The sequence below is a fragment of the Neophocaena asiaeorientalis genome, unplaced genomic scaffold, assembly GCF_003031525.2.
Source record: "Neophocaena asiaeorientalis asiaeorientalis breed wild unplaced genomic scaffold, Neophocaena_asiaeorientalis_V1.1 scaffold629, whole genome shotgun sequence".
Classification (NCBI taxonomy): domain Eukaryota; kingdom Metazoa; phylum Chordata; class Mammalia; order Artiodactyla; family Phocoenidae; genus Neophocaena; species Neophocaena asiaeorientalis.
Window position 1 is genome coordinate 3904653 of NW_020175468.1, and position 18737 is coordinate 3923389.

Sequence of the window (18737 nt, forward strand, 5' to 3'; positions counted from 1 at the left end):
ATCACATTCTGGATTTGTCTGATTATCTACTCATGATAAGATTCAGATTAAATATTTTTGGCAACAAGGCACATAATGTCAGGCTGAACAGCTGGGGGTGCCAGTCCTGTTCACCTTTTGTTAAGGTGGTAACCCCTGTATCTCCCCATTATAAAGGTACATTTCTCCTTTGTAATTAGTAATTAATGTGCTGGGTGGTATTCTGAGACCATGCAAATATCAAGTTCCCTCAACACCTTTCCTCAGTGATTTTAAAAAAATCAACCATTGAGGCATAATTTATATACAATAAACTGTATCCATTAAAAGCATACGGTTCGGTAATTTTGAAGTATGTGTACATGAGTAAAATTATCACCACAATCAAGATATGGAATATTTCTATCACCCCCAAAAGTTTTCCCATGCCCCTCTGCAAGCAATTTTTCTTGCCACTCCCAGCTCCTAGGCAACCATAACCACTGACCTGCCTCCTGTCACTATAGATTAGTTTGCATTTTCCAGAGCCATGTATAAATGGAATCATAATTTGTAGTCTTCTGTGTCTGGCTTCTATCACTCTCAGCATATAATGATCCTGAGACCTGACAATGTTGCTGTGTGTAGCAGTAATTCATTCCTTTTGGCCCCTGAGTAGTATTCCAGGGGATGGATGGGCCAGTTTGTTTACTCACCTGAACAGCAGCGGTGAGGGTTCTAACTGCTCCATATCGTCATTTGGTCCTGTCAGTCGTTTTATTCTCCAGTGATTTTTAAAATCCAGTAATGTTCCTTGCCTGAATTAATTATTCATTTGTGTGATTTTGTCTATTTCCTCCACCCCTGGTCATCATGAGGGCAACTTTAGCTCAACACAATGCCTAGCATTAATTGATATATTAATAAATTAATCCAATAAATATCTGCTGGATGAATAGAATCTGCCATCTATCCATCCCCCCCACCAAAAGATGGTAAGCTAAATATTTTTCAACCTACTAACGACTTATCAGGACATTTCTTTCTTTCTACAACCACCTGGTGCTGTATCTGGATTTTCCCTCCATCAGAGGTGAGAGGTCAAGCTTGACCGGATTCTGCTGCCCATCAAGGAGCCCCTGGAAGGCAGACAGAAGAAGTCCCTCTCAGGACCTCCCTGGCAGTCCAGTGGTTAAGACTTCGCCTTCCAATGCAGGAGGTGTGGGTTTGATCCCTGGTTGGGGAGCTAAGATCCCACATGCCTCGCGGCCAAAAAACCAAAACATAAAACAGAAGCCATACTGTAACAAATTCAATAAAGACTTTAAAAATGGTCCACATCAAAAAAAATCTTAAAAAAAAAAAAAGAAAAAGCCCCGCTTGCAATACAAAGCCTGCTAAGTGCAGGCACTGAAACCCCAATGCAGGGTAGTGTGGTTCGATTCCAGGCCCTCCAGCAAAAGGGCTTTTGAAAATAAATGTGAATTTCAGGGGCAATGTTGTGCCCAGGTAAGCACTGCCTCGAAAGGCAGGGTCCTGGTTCTGTTACCAGACTGTGGGGTAGGATTCCTCCCAGAGAGCAGGGGAAGAGAATACAAATGCTGCCACCTTCTCCCCACCTTCTCCCTCCTGCACTTTATTGACACTGAGGTCCTCCCTGCAGTGATAAAAGACCGTGATGTACCCTGACTGCCTCCCAAGGGTCACCCTCCCACATCTGGCTTCTTACAGCAACAAAACAATCTCTTGTGAAATGAGATCACACATGCCAAGTGCCCAGTACAATGCTTGGATCATAGCAAGCACTCAATAAATGTGTCAGGAATAGAAAATGGGGAATGTTAACGTGATGGCAGACCATCTTTGGCATTATTATTTTAAACAGCTGCAGGCCTCCTTGACTACAGGGAGCTTTTCACTCTACAGGGACCAACAGAAAGTAAGATGCACTAACAAAACCATGGCCTACCAATTATTTATATGGTATGGTCTGAATACATTGTAATTTAAGATGCAAAAGAGGGGCCTTCTGTCCAAATGAAACTACTTCTCCCTGGGAACAATTCCTATTCTCAGCCCTCTGTGGCACTTGCTAGAGATGCTGGGGATTGGTCACCTCTCAGTAAGCAAAGCAATTAAGAAAAGGATGGCTGGATGTGAAATGATTTTTGCCACTGTCACCCTGCCCCCTCTCACTGCCAAAAGAAAAAGGTTAAAAATCACAGAAAGAGGGAGCAAGGAGGTTTGGTCTCACACATTATTCAAAGAAATCATTCCTAGAGAATGCTATTCTTAGTTAAATGGCTGACATGCGAGGCTGCCGGCCTGGGGAATACATGCAGCAGAGCCCAGATGAGCAGGGCACTAGGCATTCAGCCTCCAGGACACTAGACCTCCCGGGATGGGGAGGAGTGACACTTGGAAGAAGCTCCTTCGGGGAGTTTCTATGCTGTACGACGTGGATACTTCCCCCCAACTTCGAGAAGGAAGCCTTGACTCAAAATTGGCCCAGAGACTCGGGGTATAAAGCCTTAGTTTTGTGACCACAGTGAGGTGTAAAGATAGCGTACTTATCCTGAGAAATTATTCTCAGGAGGATTGTGAGTAGGCGCTAAAAGTAAGTCCTCACCCCAACTCCAGTGAGATAAACTGTCCAGAATTGAATATTCCTACTTCCTGCCACACATGAGAGACCTCAGATTAGCTTGGCCAATGCTCTCCTTCACCGAGGAGTCACACTGCTATCAAAGGGGAGCAGTGACTCTATTGCCCTGACCGATTTTCCACATGGATGAAAACTTGAAGAAAACTTGAAGAAAAAGCTTTCTAACCAGAAATACAAAGTCAAATCTGACCCCCAGTCAGTCCTCCCATCCCGCTGCCATGGTGACCCCAGAGCAGCTGCAGTAGTTACATGCCCTTTTCCAGCCTTCCCATGTAACCAGAGCTGAGAAAGTGAAAATCTAATATCCTATTAGCACAGAAAACACAGAGGCTGTCACTGGGCCTGGGCTAAAAGCATCTGCAAATCAATCTGAAAGCTGTTCTACCTACTGGCCATTTCTGAACACATTCCAATTTTAGAAAATATGGAAACAGGATAAATGAACCGGTCAGAAAGCTCAGGAAAAAAAACAGGTGCAGGGACTTCCCTGGTGGCACAGTGGTTCAGAATCCATCTGCCAACGCAGGGGACATGGGGTTCGAGCCCTGGTCCGGGAAGATCCCACATGCAGCAGAGCAACTAAGCCTGTGCGCCACAACTACTGAGCCTGCGCTCTAGCCTGTGCTCCGCAACAAGAGAAGCCACTGCAATGAGAAGCCCGTGCACCACAATGAAGAGTAGTCCCCGCTCTCTGCAACTAGAGAAAGCCTGCGCGCAGCAACGAAGACGCAACACAGCCAAAAATAAATAATTTTTTTAAAAATTAAAAAAACAAACAAACAAAAAACAGGTGCAAACTAGAACGGCAGACCACCCACAATCTTATGAGCTAACCTAAGAATATGGGGGAGGAGCTCCGACAGAGTCCTGGTAACAGCAGGAGCAGCACATTTTGAGGCAAGAAGGCAGCAATCCTTTCTTTGTGATTCGTGTTTAGGAGGAGCCAGCAATTTACTCACAGAACATGGGACAGGAACCTGCCACCCCTGGAAGGCAGAATGGCTGCAAACAAAGCTTCTCCTCCCATACTCCCAGAGACCCCCTTTGAGCCCAACTCTTGCCACCCTCTTCTCAGGTCAAAGGTTAAAATGCAGTTGGTTTGGAGATGAAATTTTAAAAGATGATGCACAAGATACAGTGTTAAAACAAACAAAAAACAAGCTGTGGAACAGTAGTACATGATCTCATGCTTCTAAACATTTTGGGGGACAGTATTAGCAGAAAACACAATCAACTATTAATGCAGATTACTTCTGGAGACGGGATTATAGGGACTTTCACTTTGTTATATGCCGATGTAACATCTACCTATGTTTATAATGATTAAATTTTTTACAGTGAACGAGTATATTACTCTTATAATAAGATCTTTTTATTATTATTATTTTTGGCTGCGCTGCACGGCACATGGGATCTTAATTCCCTGACCAGGGACTGAACCGGTGTCCCCTGCATTGGAAGCAGAGTCTTAACCACTGGACTGCCAGGGAAGTCCCAGAAAAAATATTTTTAAGGTGATGGGATGGTTTAAGTCGTCCCAATTCATAACGGTCACACCATTTCCTCTCTATTGCAAGGTTTTGGTTCGGTTTCTACTGTGACACTGGCTGTGAAGCGGCAGCTGGGTAGCAACACAGGCCCTGAGGCATGAAAGGCCTAACCATGGCTGGCAGGACTATGAACGCCCAAGCACTGCCCTTGAAAGTGATGATGTAATACTTTATTTGCCAGGATAAGCACAGTGCCCAGGTGTATGAGATGGACACAAGAACAGGGACACGATGACTTCGGACTTTGAACTGCATGGGGCAGTCCTGACAAGTTTTATTTGGAATATCATTTCTAATTGGTTAGAAGTGACTGCCTGGACCACCACATGGAAACTGGGTCATGTGGCAATTCTACCATGAGTAAGAGAGGGAGAGATGGGATGGGTGGTCAGGTGGCAGCACAGGCTTTCCCTAAGAAAAGCACAAGTTCAGTAGAAAGCAGCCAGAGCTGGGGAAACACCTGACCGACGAATTCATTCAGAGAGTCCCGATGCCCAATTCACAGATGTGCTGTGTCCAGGGAGGGAGGTGTCTGCAGCCCCAGCCCTCGGCTCAGACAGGAGCCACATGAGGAGGTGGCTGTGGGTGGTGTCAGAAGGGGGCTGAGGACACTGGAGAGGTACAGACAGCACACCACACAAGGGTACAGTCTATACGACAACTGTCTAGACTCTTCAAGAAAGGTCATCACTAAAAAAAAAAAAAGGCAGAGAGAACTGTTCTCGACTGAAAGGGACTAAGGAGGCAATAGCTAAATGCACTGTGAATACTGATTGGATCCTAGAACAAAAGACTCAGCTATAAGAGACAGTTTTAAGTCAACTGAGTAAATTTAAACATAGATCTATATGAAATGCTCTTGAATTAGTGCTAATATTCTTAAAAGTGATAATGTTATTGTAGTTATAGAGGAGAAAGTCCTGAAGCTTAGGGATATATGCTGAGACTTTTAGAAGTAAAGTGACATGGTGTCCGCAGCTCATTTTCAAATGGTTTAACAACAATACAGTGGGCTTCCCTGGTGGTGCAGTGGTTGGGAATCTGCCTGCCAATGCAGGGGACATGGGTTCGAGACCTGGTCTGGGAAGACCCCACATGCCGCGGAGCAACTAAGCCCGTGAGCCACAACTACTGAGCCTGCGCTCTAGAGCCCGTGAGCCACAACTACTGAGCCTGCGCGTCTGGAGCCTGTGCTCCGTAACGGGAGAGGACGCGACAGTGAGAGGCCTGCGCACCGCGATGAAGAGTGGCCCCCGCTCGCCGCTCAAATGGAGAAAGCCCTCGCACAGAAACGAAGACCCAACAGAGCCAAAAATAAATAAATAAATTTATTAAAAAACAATACAAATTGTGGGGAGAAAGAGCAAATGTGGCAAAATGTTAACCACCGGTGAATACTGGGTGATTACTGTAGTACTCTTTCAATGGATTTTACCACTTTCAAATTTAAAAGTTAGGGAGAAAAGAAAAAGGTCATAACTCGGTAAAGTCTGACCGGCAATAGGAAGGAAGACCGAATGTACCACGGGTGAAGCTAACCGCGACGACCAGCACGCACTGAGCACTTCCGTGTGCCAGGCACCACACTCGGCGCCCGACGTGCAAGTCCCCCTGAACCCTGGCAGCCCAAGCAGGCAGGTCCTGTCATCACCCTCAGTTTACAGATGAGCAAATGGCAGAACAAAGATTCTAAATGCGGTCTAATTGCAGACCTGAAGCTCTATATCACTCTTCCCAAATGCCTCTCCTAGTGAATCTGTTTTATTTTAAGTACATCAGGAGAAAATGCTACAGGGGCCTAAGAACGGGGAATGGTTAAATAATCTATGATACAGCCATTTAATGGAACATTGTACAGCAATTAAAAGTCATATTTTCACAGAGTATTTAATGACAGGGGAACATGCTCACAAAATAATGTCTGGTTTAAAAAGTAATGGTTCTCAAAAAATGGTCCTCCAACATAACTTTTAGTTACTGAGTTCCTTTTTCTGCAGGAAAACGGGAGTAGGTAAGCTGGTGAACTCAGGGCTCTTTAGCCTCATCTGAGTTACACTAAATTTTTTTTGAGAACTATAATACCACATATTCTGAATTACGTAAAACTAAAAACCTATACACATGCAGAGAAATAAAACTATAAGGAAATACATCAAAATGTCAACAGTGGTTTTCATTAAGTGGAAGATAATGAATCTTTAAATTCTTTTTCAGTTTTTGCCTTTTGTTGAATTTCTACAATGAACATGCTTTAATTTTATGAAGAGGAAAACAAATTCTTTTAGGAAACTGAGTACACAAAAGACACCTGCCCCCAACATACACATTAAGCTCACAGATACCACATCTAATTATTTTCCTGAAATTCTATAAAAGTACAAACTAATGCCAATGAGGGGAAGCATATGACCAGAATTTAAAGGGAAAGAAGAAGAAAACAATGCAATTAAGGCATTCCAGGTTGAAAACCAATCATTCCATCAACAACTAATGTGTATTGTGTGCCAGGTTCTCTGAGACAAGGGGAACAGAGAATCCTGTTCTCAAGATTGAAATGTGCCGGGAAGAACTACCAGGAAGGTTACATTCAAAGTGCTGCTGGGGGTGGAAGAGTCCTGAAGAATGAGGACAAGTTCCAGAGGCAAGGAGGAACGTGGGACACATTTCAAACCACACGAAGGGTATATGCAAAGCAGAGAAACACAAAGAAATCCCGCTCTGGCCATATCCTTCTAATACATGGTGTGTCTTCTTGTAAAACGATTTTAAAATTAATGCCTGTGGTAGTATAAAACAGAAAGAATGGGGAGGGAGGGTCGGAGGGAGGGAGAGAAGGCAGGCAGACAACCACAGCCTAACAGTACTGCAGTAGTGCGCGTACGTAATAGGGAGGAGTTGAGACTGCGTCGGCATCTGGTAGGCAGTGAGGAAGCAAGAAGAGGTTTATAGTGGAGGAAATGCCACGTAATCAGGATGGACTGAGAAGGAGGGTGACAGTGGGGCAGTGGAAATGAAGTGGAGGAGACAGAGCCAAGAGATGACAAAGGACAGCGACACACTTGGGAACGGATTAGATGAGTCAGAGAGGACCCTGAAGTTCCAAGCTTTTGGGTGTCAGGGTGAGCAGGGGTGCAATCTAACAGAGCTTTAAGAGAAGCAGCAGCTCAGGAGTGGCTGGTGGTGAACTGGGGGCAGGGTTGAAGAGGTCTTCGCACCTGAAAGGATTCACAGGTAGAAGAACACCTGTAGAAGCACAGGTAGAAGAGAGGCAGTGGACATAATAAAAAGCTAATCACAGGGCTTCCCTGGTGGCGCAGTGATTGGGAGTCCGCCTGCCGATGCGGGGGACACGGGTTCGTGCCCCGGTCCGGGAAGATCCCACATGCCGCGGAGCGGCTGGGCCCGTGAGCCATGGCCGCTGAGCCTGCACGTCCGGAGCCTGTGCTCCACAACGGGAGAGGCTACAACAGTGAAAGGCCCGCGTACCACAAAAAAAAAAAAAAAAGCTAATCACAGTCTAAGAGTCAGAGAAGCAAGGAGGGTATGGTAGATCAAGCCCACAGATGTGCTCAGCGAGAGGGCATGCGGGTAAAATTCAGGCATTTGGTGCTACCACAGGTGAGCCAGTCAAAGAGCCCACTGAAAAGGGAAGCTCACCCTGACAGGAGAACCCTAACTAATAAATGAAGAAGAAATTAGGGTGATCATTGTCTCAGGGAAGAATCATCAATGGATGCTAAAACTAGTGGGTGAAAATATTAGGAGAAAACAGATACTTAGTCTGAAAGCATTTCCCTACAAAATACTTATTCATACAATGGGGGAAGAGTAGCTTTACAGTGGAGAAGCTTGGCAGACACCACTACCTTAATCAAGGGATCAAAGAGAAAATCTCCAGTGATGGGACAAACTGACAACACAAGCCAATTGGCATGATGCACTGAGAAGGACACAGCCTCGCTTCCCTGCTGTTACTGCCACAAGTGCAAACATGAACCTAATCATGAAGAAACATAAAAAAAAAAATCCAAGTTGAGGAACCTCCTACAGAATAACTGATCTGTATTTTTTAAAATTATCAAGACCATGAAAAACTGAACTGTTCTAATTAAAGGAGACTAAAGAGACTTGATAATTAAATGTACCATTTAATGTGGTCTGAGATTAGCTCCTGGACCAAAAAAAATTTTGTCTTTTGCTATTAAAGGATGTTAATGTGACCAATGATGAAATGAAAACGTCTACAGATTAGACAGGTTAGTATTGGGTCAATGTTAATGTCTTAATTTTGATAACTGCATGGTGTTTATATAAAGGGAATGTTTTTAGTAAATACCCACTGAAGTATTTAGAAGTAAAGGTGCATCATATCTGCAACTTCCAAACATTTCAGGAAAAAAGATACACACACACACACACACACACACACATACACACACACACACGATACAGGGAATGTGGTAAAATGTTAACATTTAAGGAACCTGGGAATTGTAACTTTCAATTTCTTACAACTTAAAATTTTGGTAACTTTCCTATAAATCTGAAATCACTTCAAATTAAAGTTAGGGACCCCCCCAAATGATATAAACTATCTCTCTGAAGTGAGAGAGAGGCTTGAGTCACTCAAACTTTCTTCCTGAAGATTTCCTCCTTGCCCAAGGCGGAGGTGTCAGGAAGAAACTGATATAAAACCAATGTCAAGAAGATGGACACTGACAAAAGGCTTTGGGTACAGATGGTCTAAACAAACTACAGATCTGCTACGATTATGCCAAGTGCTTGCTGTGATTCAGTCCTGGTGTGCTACTGAGAAAACCCTGGAGATAACTCCAGAGTCTTTAGAGAGCTTCAATTTGAGACCCATTTCCCCTGATTTGGCACATCCTGAGTAAATATGAACACCACCAGTCAGCCTAACATGACGCTGCTGAAATTAGCAGCAGAGCTTGGTAGGCTGTCCACACCACACAATACTTAATATCATTGCAGGTAATACCGGAATTAGAAAGAACACATAGGGAGGTTATAATCCCTACCTTGGTTTCAAACTAGTAGCAGCCTATATCCTTGAGCTCACCTCTTAATGCTCAAGGGTCCACATAACCATGTGCCCACTATACCACCTCCTCAAAGCTCATCAGCTTTGAAAGTATCCAGGAGAAAATCAAGGGAAACAATGACATGGAACTGGAAGCTCCGGGGGTTACAAAAGAAATGCCAAGGATGGGAATTCCCTGGCAGTCCAGTGGTTAGGACTCTGAGCTTCCACTGCCGGGGCCTGGGTTCAATCCCCGGTCAGGGAACTAAGATCCCACGAGCCATGTGGCATGGCCAAAAAGGGAAAAAAAAAAAAAAAAAAGAAAAAAGAAAAGAAAAGAAAAAAATGTCAAGGATACAGGTTATGGGAGCTCTAAATGAAAAAAATAAATGTTTTTCACACAGGTAAAATTTTAACATTTCAAGAGCAATACAGAAAACTGTAAGACAGTCAGCCTTTGTGATAACACCAAGTTGCCAATGGACTTGAAATGCAGCTGCGCGACTAGATGATGTCTAAGCATCTTAGCTGGTTTTTTATTGCAGGAAAAAATTTCTATCAATATATGAATTTCAGGCACCTGATCAATGGCCATCTACACATTCCTTTTATTAAACCAAAATGTGTTAGTTTGGGTCCAGTACATTGGACATTTGGGTCCAGTACAGCGCTGAAGTCACTGATGAATAAAACCCTTTCCCTGCTGGGAGACCTGTAGGGGACAAACAGGCTACACGCTATGACAGGGAGCTGCGGGACCACAGAAAAGGTATTCCAACCAGCCACAACTGCAGTCCTGACAACAGGACTGCTACCACACACTGAAAGGCCTAACATATCCCGCACGACAGCCTCAAAACTACATGAAGATGGAGGATCCACAAGTCTGACAGCTGTCGGGATTACTCAGCTCCTTCCCAGAAAGCATCTCATGGAAACAAGAAATAATTCCAAAATCTCCAGATGGCCCAGCCCTCTAGAGAGCGTCCTGTAAACAGTGAAAGCTGTAATCGGCTCTGAGGCAACACTTACCTGTGGCTTCAATGTACTCAATACATCGCTCAATAAATACAGGAATCGGTTTCTCTGGAGTCACCACGGTTGTTAAGGGCACCCCAAAATAGTTACTCTCCCAGGTCGCCTTTGTGATGGATGGCCGGGGTTTGGGCTTTGGTTTCTGTCCAGGAAAGAGAAAAGAAAGCACAAAAACAAAGTGATTCTCAACATACAACTACAACTTCAGTGAGGCTTCCAGAGGGGAACTCTCAGTGGTGTGGAAACTGTTAGAAAGATTCCAAGCAGGATAAAGAGACCCACTTACTCATCTCATTCATCCAAGTATCACACAAGATGCCGGCAAGTTGCCACATAGTCACACCTTGGGTGTGAAACTGCATTATCAGAACAAAGGTGTTTATAAGAAGCAGGCCATGTTTATTTAATAACAATGAGATGACTGTCCAACATCCTTTATCAGGGGTACAATGGAGTAAACAGGAAACTTTCCAAACATTCCATACAGATAACAGATACTATACACTCAAGGATGGCTAAAATCTTTTCAAAAGATTAAAAAAGTGGAATTGAGGGCTTCCCTGGTGGCGCAGTGGTTGAGAGTCCGCCTGCCGATGCCGGGGGCGCGGGTTTGTGCCCCGGTCTGGGAGGATCCCACATGCCACGGAGCGACTGGGCCCGTGAGCCATGGCCGCTGAGCCTGCGCGTCCAGAGCCTGTGCTCCGCAACGGGAGAGGCCACAACAGTGAGAGGCCCGCGTACCGCAAAAAAGAAAAAAAAAAAAGTGGAATTGAAAACTAATAATTTCCTCCTTCGAGAAAAGAGAGCATACATTCTGCTGAAAGCCCAAGAGAAGAATTCCCTTTGATACATCAGCCTGGGGTTAATTCCCAATGGCTTCTGCATTAGGAAAGGGTAAAACCAACTAATCAGACATGACAAATAGGATAATTCTTTGTCCTTTCCTTCCTAGCAGTCACCTTCCTCATGTAGCAGGAGGAGCAGCAGCAGCAGCAACTACTTGAGAGCTGCTACGTACCAAGCCGTTCCCAGCTACTATTTCTATTAAACCGTATGGCATTCTGTTTTACCAAGGAAAAATGTCTCACATGACACAGCTAACAAGTGACAGTGCTAGGATTCAAACCCAGGAGGGTCTGTCTCCAAAGCCCATGCTCATAAACATTACTGAGATATTTTGCTCCAAAATTATTCAATCCTTTTATTTTGAAGATCACATGAGGAGGAAAAAATGCTCTAAACCAATGGTAAATTTCCTAAAGCTACAGAAATACACCTAAAATTTGGGGCTTTTGTTAAAATATCTACTAAAGAGGAGGATAACCAAATAGAATCAAGGTAAATGGACCCAGGTGTATCTCCAGCAACTCAGTTTCACCTGCAAGTTAATGCGACTAATTTAGAAGGGCAGGTTTATTTACAAATATGCCCAACTTAAAACTTAAAAGTATTTAGGGATCTCTGCATAAAATCCACTAAAGAGGACAGCTAGCTAGCTGTCATTCCTTCTGGTACCCCCTTTATATGAGAACAAATCACTTCCTGTTTAGTCTGAAATTCGCTGAGGACTTCCTGTGCAAACAAGTGGCAAAAAAACAAAAAACAAACAAAAAAAAAACCCGGCTGAGAATAAACTGTACATGAAAGAAGGAACGAGGCCATGTCTGGACTGCTGGCTGACACTATATGAAATGACAACCCAAAGGCAAAGATGATCCAGTCCTCACACAACCCGCTAACTGATCTGGTATGGAGGACTGTAATGCAATGTGAATGGATCCCAGGGTCCCAGAGAAGAACACGCACTCCACAAAGCCTGTCACTGCAATGTGCCTACTCCTGGTAAAACCAGTGACACAGCCTCTCAGGCTGCAGGGAGTGGCTGCTGCTCTCTCCCCTGTATAGACTGCCTGAGGCAAACAGGCTCTGATTTCACACTTTTTACCAAAGAAGTATGGAAAAGCAAATTAATGATTTACCTTTACACGAAATAATTTAACCAATGTAGACTCTCCCTAGCATCTTCTACTTACATGAAGTACAACATAAAGATTTAAGCTTTCAAATCTAACAGACCTGGGTTTGAATCCTGACTGAGAAGTTCTGTGACTTTGGTCAAGTAATTTAGCACCTTGGGGACAGTACCCTCCTCACGAGGTGGTCCTGAGGGTGAAATGATATGATGTACTGGAAGTGGCTCAGTGCCTAGAGCGCAGTAGTTGCCCAACAATGTGAGAAGGGCGGAGTGTTTTCCATTGTTACACACTGTAGCAACCGGTAACAATGCATCAGGTGAGGCTCTCCCTTAAAAATGCCGTACCATTTAAACTGTTAGCTGAAGAATCTGAACACACAAGGAAGACCATCCGGATTTAAGCGACATTCTCTCGGCCAACCCCAACCAGGCAGCATTTGCCAGTCAAAACTAACATAATAGCACTGTTCTTCAATAAAACCTTGAAGCTTCCAAATAAACTGCTGTTATAGAATTTTAAAAAATGGGAACTTTAAGAGAGCTGCCAGGAAGCTACTTCCAATCACTATAATGCCTTCTGACCATAGTTCTAGTAAACAGACAATAAATTTTAATCTCATACTTCTTCCACCCTCTCAATACTAGAGCAAGATGATGAGGTGTGTTCTAACAGTCTAAGTTAGCTAGAAAATTTAGCCTCCATCAACTGAATACTTACTAAGCACCGGATCCTTGCTTAAATTCTTTTTTTTTTTTTTGCGGTACATGGGCCTCTCACTGTTGTGGCCTCTCCCGTCGCGGAGCACAGGCTCCGGACGCGCAGGCTCAGCGGCCACGGCTCACGGGCCCAGCCGCTCCGCGGCACGTGGGATCTTCCCAGACCGGGGCACGGACCCGTGTTCCCTGCATCGGCAGGCAGACTCTCAACCACTGCGCCACCAGGGAAGCCCTACTTAAATTCTTTATATGTATTATTTCATTCCAGATTCACAACAGATCTGTAGATATGGGTGTTAAAATTTAAAACTCCATTTTACAGATGAAGAAGCGGAATCCCAGAAAAATTCAGTTACTTGCCCAAGTCAGTTCTGACTACAAAACCTGCGTTCTTAACCACTATGGTTCACTACCTTCCTCTGAAAGTTCTTGGGATATGTGGAATTAAATAAATGATTAAATGATTAAGGGTACACTGACAATCTGAAGAACTTCTAAAGGTAATAAAGACTCACATAAAATACCAGGGATCTTTAAGCTGGGCAAGGGAAGAATGGGGCATGATGACAGCTATTTCAAATAGCTACAGGACTATCTCATGAAAAGAGAGCAGATGACTTTGTATAGTCATGTTGGGAGAGATAAGAGAGGCAGTTTTGGCCAGAGAAATTAAAAAAAACAAAAAACCCCCAGCTGTTTAAAAAGGAAAGGACTGCTCTGTAAGTATTCGAAGCAGAGGCTGCAACCTACCTGCCATACTCATTGTCAAGGAGATTCTGCTGTCAGGTGGAAGGCTAAATTAGAGAGCCGCTCTTTTTTTTTAAAGGTAACTTTAAAATATATTTATTTATTTATTTAGTTTTGCCTGCGTTGGGTCTTCGTCGCTGCGCGCGGGCTTTCTCTAGTTGCGGCGAGCAGGGGATGCTCTTCATTGGGGTACGCGGGCTTCTCACTGCGATGGCTTCTCTTGCTGCGGAGCACGGGTTCTAGGTGCGCGGGGGGGCTTCAGTAGTTGTGGCGCACGGGCTTAGCTGCTCCGCGGCATGTGGGATCTTCCCAGACCAGGGCTCGAACCCGTGTCCCCTGCATTGGCAGGCAGATTCTTAACCACTGCGCCACCAGGGAAGTCCCAGAGAGCTGCTCTTATCCCTCTCACCTCAAAGAGTCTAATAAGATCTAACCTAGTTCAGCACTTCAACTTACAAAACAGAGAGTAAGCTTTGGCAAGGGCATCAACTCCCGTTGTTGACTGACATGGATATTCATTCTCATTCTCTCTAAGATTTAAACAAACTCTGCTTTACAGAATGTCAAAATACTTCCTTGAAATAACTGAAGGCTCTCTAGGGTGTCACAAAATCAGGCAGGGATTCTTGCACAACTAATTCTAAACCTTCCTAGGAAGGAAATCAGACTTTGTGGTGCATGCCAAGAATTGGACCGGACTGTTGACATAACAAGCAACACCTCAGGCATCTGAAGGGTTACTGGGCACATGTCAAGATGGAAATGCCATTCTTCTGAGTGGCCTGCCAGATGTCTCAGTCCCAGGTCCGATATGTGTCACTCATTAGGGAGTCAGTGGAGCACCCTCAGCAGCAGGTCCTTGGAGAGAAGAAAATAACACCATCCCAACATCTCTCTTCTTTTAGGCTCACTCATTAGCAGGCTGAACTGAAAAAAGCATCTAGCCAGAGGAAACCAAGCCCTGAGAACAAACTACACATCTGCATGTCTAACTTTAGAGTCTGACTGGGTCCAAAATGGAAAATAATAGTGATTAATCACGAGTGGCCATGTGCTAGACACACTGTGCTAGGTGCTCTGCACAGTTATCTGAAACCTCACAACCACCCTTCGAGGTAAGGGTTATTAACCCCATTTTACAGATGAGAGAACAAAGGCTCAGACAGATTCACACCCAACACTGAGAGCCAGGATTCAGAGGCCAGTGATGTAGGAATGTCAAAGCCCCAGTTCCTTCCCCTACATGAACTATCTCCATGATGAAACACACCGCTGACAGAAACAAAGGACTGGGTCAGCTCAAATCATCTTCACCTTGCCCTCTGGATAGATATTTTTTGAATAAATAACATAGTCCATTGTTCTTTACTGCACAGTTTCCTTAAAAACATGCCTGATTCTTAGTCTTGATACTAACCAGGTGGCAAAGGAAACAAAGAAATAAACCAATAGCTTATGCCAGTGTTGCACTGGGGAGAAATGGTGATTGGAATTTGCCTCTGGCCTCTTGGCCTTTCTGAAACAAGAACAGAGCATAAAGGGGAAACTCCTGCTTATGGGACAGTACGCCCACCCCAAAGCTCCTCCAAGTCCACGGGGCAAGAAAATGATTAGAATGCCAGCCAAAGAATACTAACAGCCAAGAGAAGGAGCCCTTCTATCAGCCTGTAAAATGACTGGGTTCCAGAGCCTGATGTGCAATTGACAGTACATTTCTTGAACAACAAGGGTTTCCAGTAATGTACAAGGCCAACGTTCCTTTATATTTGTTTCAAGTTTAGCTGAGATGATGACTATCTCTGTGGGTACCAGAGTATTTTTTTTGTCTTCTAACATTGTTCTGCTCTTACTAGGACGTGAGGTGAGGTTCAGAACGTCATGTTCATACCGACAGTAGTATTATCACAGACTCCGTTTTAAAAAACAGATGAGGTCATGAATTCCCTGTATCACTCTGTGGGCACTGAACAAGGGACAGTCATCTACATACACAGATGACCGTTTTCCTAACGCGCTAAGTTTCCAGTGTGCAGCAATCCAGGCATTTTTCCTTTTTAATGAATTATACCCAAGGTCACCTACAGACTAGCAGCAGAGCTAATACTAAAGTCATCTCTCGCCCTCAGTGAACTTACAATCTAATGGGCATTAGAGAAGATATATGTCTACAGCAAGCAAAGGTGATCTAGATATCAGATAAAAACCAACTGAGTCACAAAGAAAAAAGAAGTCTCCCACAGCCTCAATGGAGAGGTCAGCCACTCTTTCTGGATAAAGAATATTCTATCTTCTATGGAAACAGCAGGTACAGCTATTCAGTGATCCTAAACTGCCAACTTCAAATATTCTCTCCCCGTCTCCATAAATACCCATATCCATGTCAAATTACTTATCCAGATTTTAGGGTCAGAAAACGCGTTCACTGGAGTTGTACCACCTAGCACAGCCTTTTAAATGCTTGGTAACATACCTAATACAGCAAATAAAAAACAGGATCCAGTCTGCGTTTCTGTTTTTAAGGAGGAATGCCATATACAGTATGTAGTCTGCAACAGGGACGGTGTCCTCTGAGTGGGGCAATTCTCCCTCTTGAGAGTGAAACTGATACCAGCAAAGCCCTCGAGGGTCACACACATGGTTTGCCAAGTTGTATAGTGGCACACCCTGAACTAACTGTAACTGGTAGGAATCTCAGAAAAACCAAAAGATCCCATAAACTACATTACTCTAGGTTTCCCCCAAAGCGTTTCCTTGCGTTCTATATTCAACATTACGGCTTTCTGATTGGTGACGATTCCCTCATATTTCCGACACAGCTTCAAAAGGACCCTTTCAATTAAGTTACTCGCTCATGCCCCACATGCATTCTTGGCTGACTGGTGCTCCCCCTTCTGGCTCTGAAAAAATCTAAGCCCAAGTTCAAGAGAAAACCTGGGGACGGATCTGTTCTGACTGGCAAAGTCTATTATGAAAGCACAAATGCTCAGCCTCGTCTCCTTCAAGCTAGCAGTTAGCACTATGACCCGGTCACTCTCCCACTTGGAGCATCTTTATTTAGGGATGAACCAGGAAGTAGCACGAAGTCTCCTAGCATCCCTAACCCTCCCTCTGGCACGGTGGGAAAAGAAAGGCATGTCATCCCCTCATAGGCACCAAATAAATAGAGACCATAGCTTTTTGCCCTATAAAGGCATGAATCTGGGTCAATCCCTGTTGCCTTCTCAGGCTGAATGGCCAATGCAGTAGGGGGCCTGAGCAGGGAGGAGGGTCCACTATTTCCAGGAAGTGTTTATAAACATTCCTGCCTGGTTCGACACCCACTGAATCTGGACTTTCCAGAGCTGTGGGGGTCAGTTTTCACCTGCTAGCCTCCCCTCAAATACTGTATAAAAAGCATTCAGAAGGCCTTTCTCTATGGAAGTAGAGGTGATCCCTGATTCGAGCTGAAATAATCTGAGTTCCTACAAAGATATTTCAGTATCACTAGGTGGTAGAGGAGAACAAGTTGGCCCAGTGAAGATCAGAGCAATTCTCTATTCTTTGAAAAATAGATTTGGGTTGACTATTGTAATTTTTTTTCTTTTTTAAAAGAACAGGTGTGCTCTAAGCTAAAGCAGATAGTTAAAGATAGCCTATTTTTGTCACCAAAAACAAACTACAGCAGTTCTTTGGGCTTAAAATAAACTGAGAACCGAGTGACACCAGTTCAAAACAATTTCTCAAAGTTCCAGTTGCTATTTCAGTGACTCCATGCCTTTTTTGTCCTCTACTCAAGTAGACACTGAAGCTAGAAACAAACAGCACTACGCTGTTCTTAGGGGGCAGTGTGGGGAAATAGATGTTGTTAGATAATAAGCAAAGTCCTTTGTCTAAAATGAACAAATTGACTGGACTGATTGAGTACTCCAACTGTGTGCCTGGCTATGGAATAGTACCATCTTTCCTGGAGACGGGACTCTAAAAACCCACTGGAAGCAGAAGTCAGAAGAGTGGGGTTCCAAAATCTCAACTTCCACTCAGTAACTACACTAATTTGGGGGCACTGAGACTCAGTCTCCTCATCCCTAAAACCAGGATTTTAAAAAATCACTTCCTTAAGATTGTTAAGAGAAATAGATGAAAAATTGATGTGAAAATGCCTGGTACTGTACCTGGCATACAGTAGGTATTCAATAAATGTAGGAAGGTACAAAGTCTTTCACATGGGATCCGTAGCCCTCTGTTATTCTGCCCAGTTCTCCCTCACCCTCTACAGTAGCCGCTCTAGGTCTCTTTCAAGTCTTAGCACATGCCACATTTCTTTCAGCTCCAAGTTCCACACTGTTTTCTCAAAAGCTCGACCCAGGAAGCCTCCATCTTCACTGACTTTGCCTGCCATCCTTTCAGTCTCAGCTTTATATATCATTTCCTCTGGGAGCTTTCCCAGATATCCTAGGTGAGGGTAAAACTCCTTGCTATACAGTTCCTTAGCACCCTGCACCTCCGCTCCGGCAACATTCAAAATACACGTAAATACACGTTTAAAATCTATCATTCTCTGTTACGGTAAACTAGATGAACGCAACCACACATATGATACTTAGCACAACACCAGGCATACAAGTGCTCAGGAAATGCCCGTGCGTGGAGGTGAATGTTTCCTTCCTAAAAGAATGAATGAACATGTGCTTTGGAGCAAGAGTACTTCTCTTAAAAGATAAAATTCTTTCAGGATTCAGAAAATGCAAGGTCAAGTCAGCGCCCCTACCCCACTTTTAAGACCAAGGTATTTATCTGGACTTAGAGCTCATGGGGCAGGGCTTAGCCTTTTCTGAAGCACACACTGAGAGTCTTTCCGGAGCAGGTTACAAAGAGCTCATATTTCATACCATTTCAGCTTGTCAAAATGCAACATCCCTCCCTGTGGAGCGAGCAGTCCAATTCCCCAGCTGGTTTTTATTCACACTAGAAACTTTAACTCCGTTCTAGGCCTCACAAAATGAGAGCTGTGTCCACACAAAGCCACAACAACCAGCCAATTCACTGAATCCAATGAAATAAGCCAATTCA

The 18737-nt window shown here is 44.1% G+C and overlaps 1 protein-coding gene across 1 annotated transcript in view; it reads right to left on the reverse strand.

Annotated features, from left to right (window-relative positions):
- The window catches only part of ARHGAP35 (Rho GTPase activating protein 35), a 74336-nt gene that overhangs the window by 48131 nt on the left and 7468 nt on the right, over positions 1 to 18737 (reverse strand). The window contains exon 2 of the mRNA XM_024768336.1: positions 10247 to 10391. Within this exon, the coding sequence (XP_024624104.1) occupies positions 10247 to 10391 (145 nt within the window). The remainder of the gene's footprint in view (positions 1 to 10246; positions 10392 to 18737) is intronic.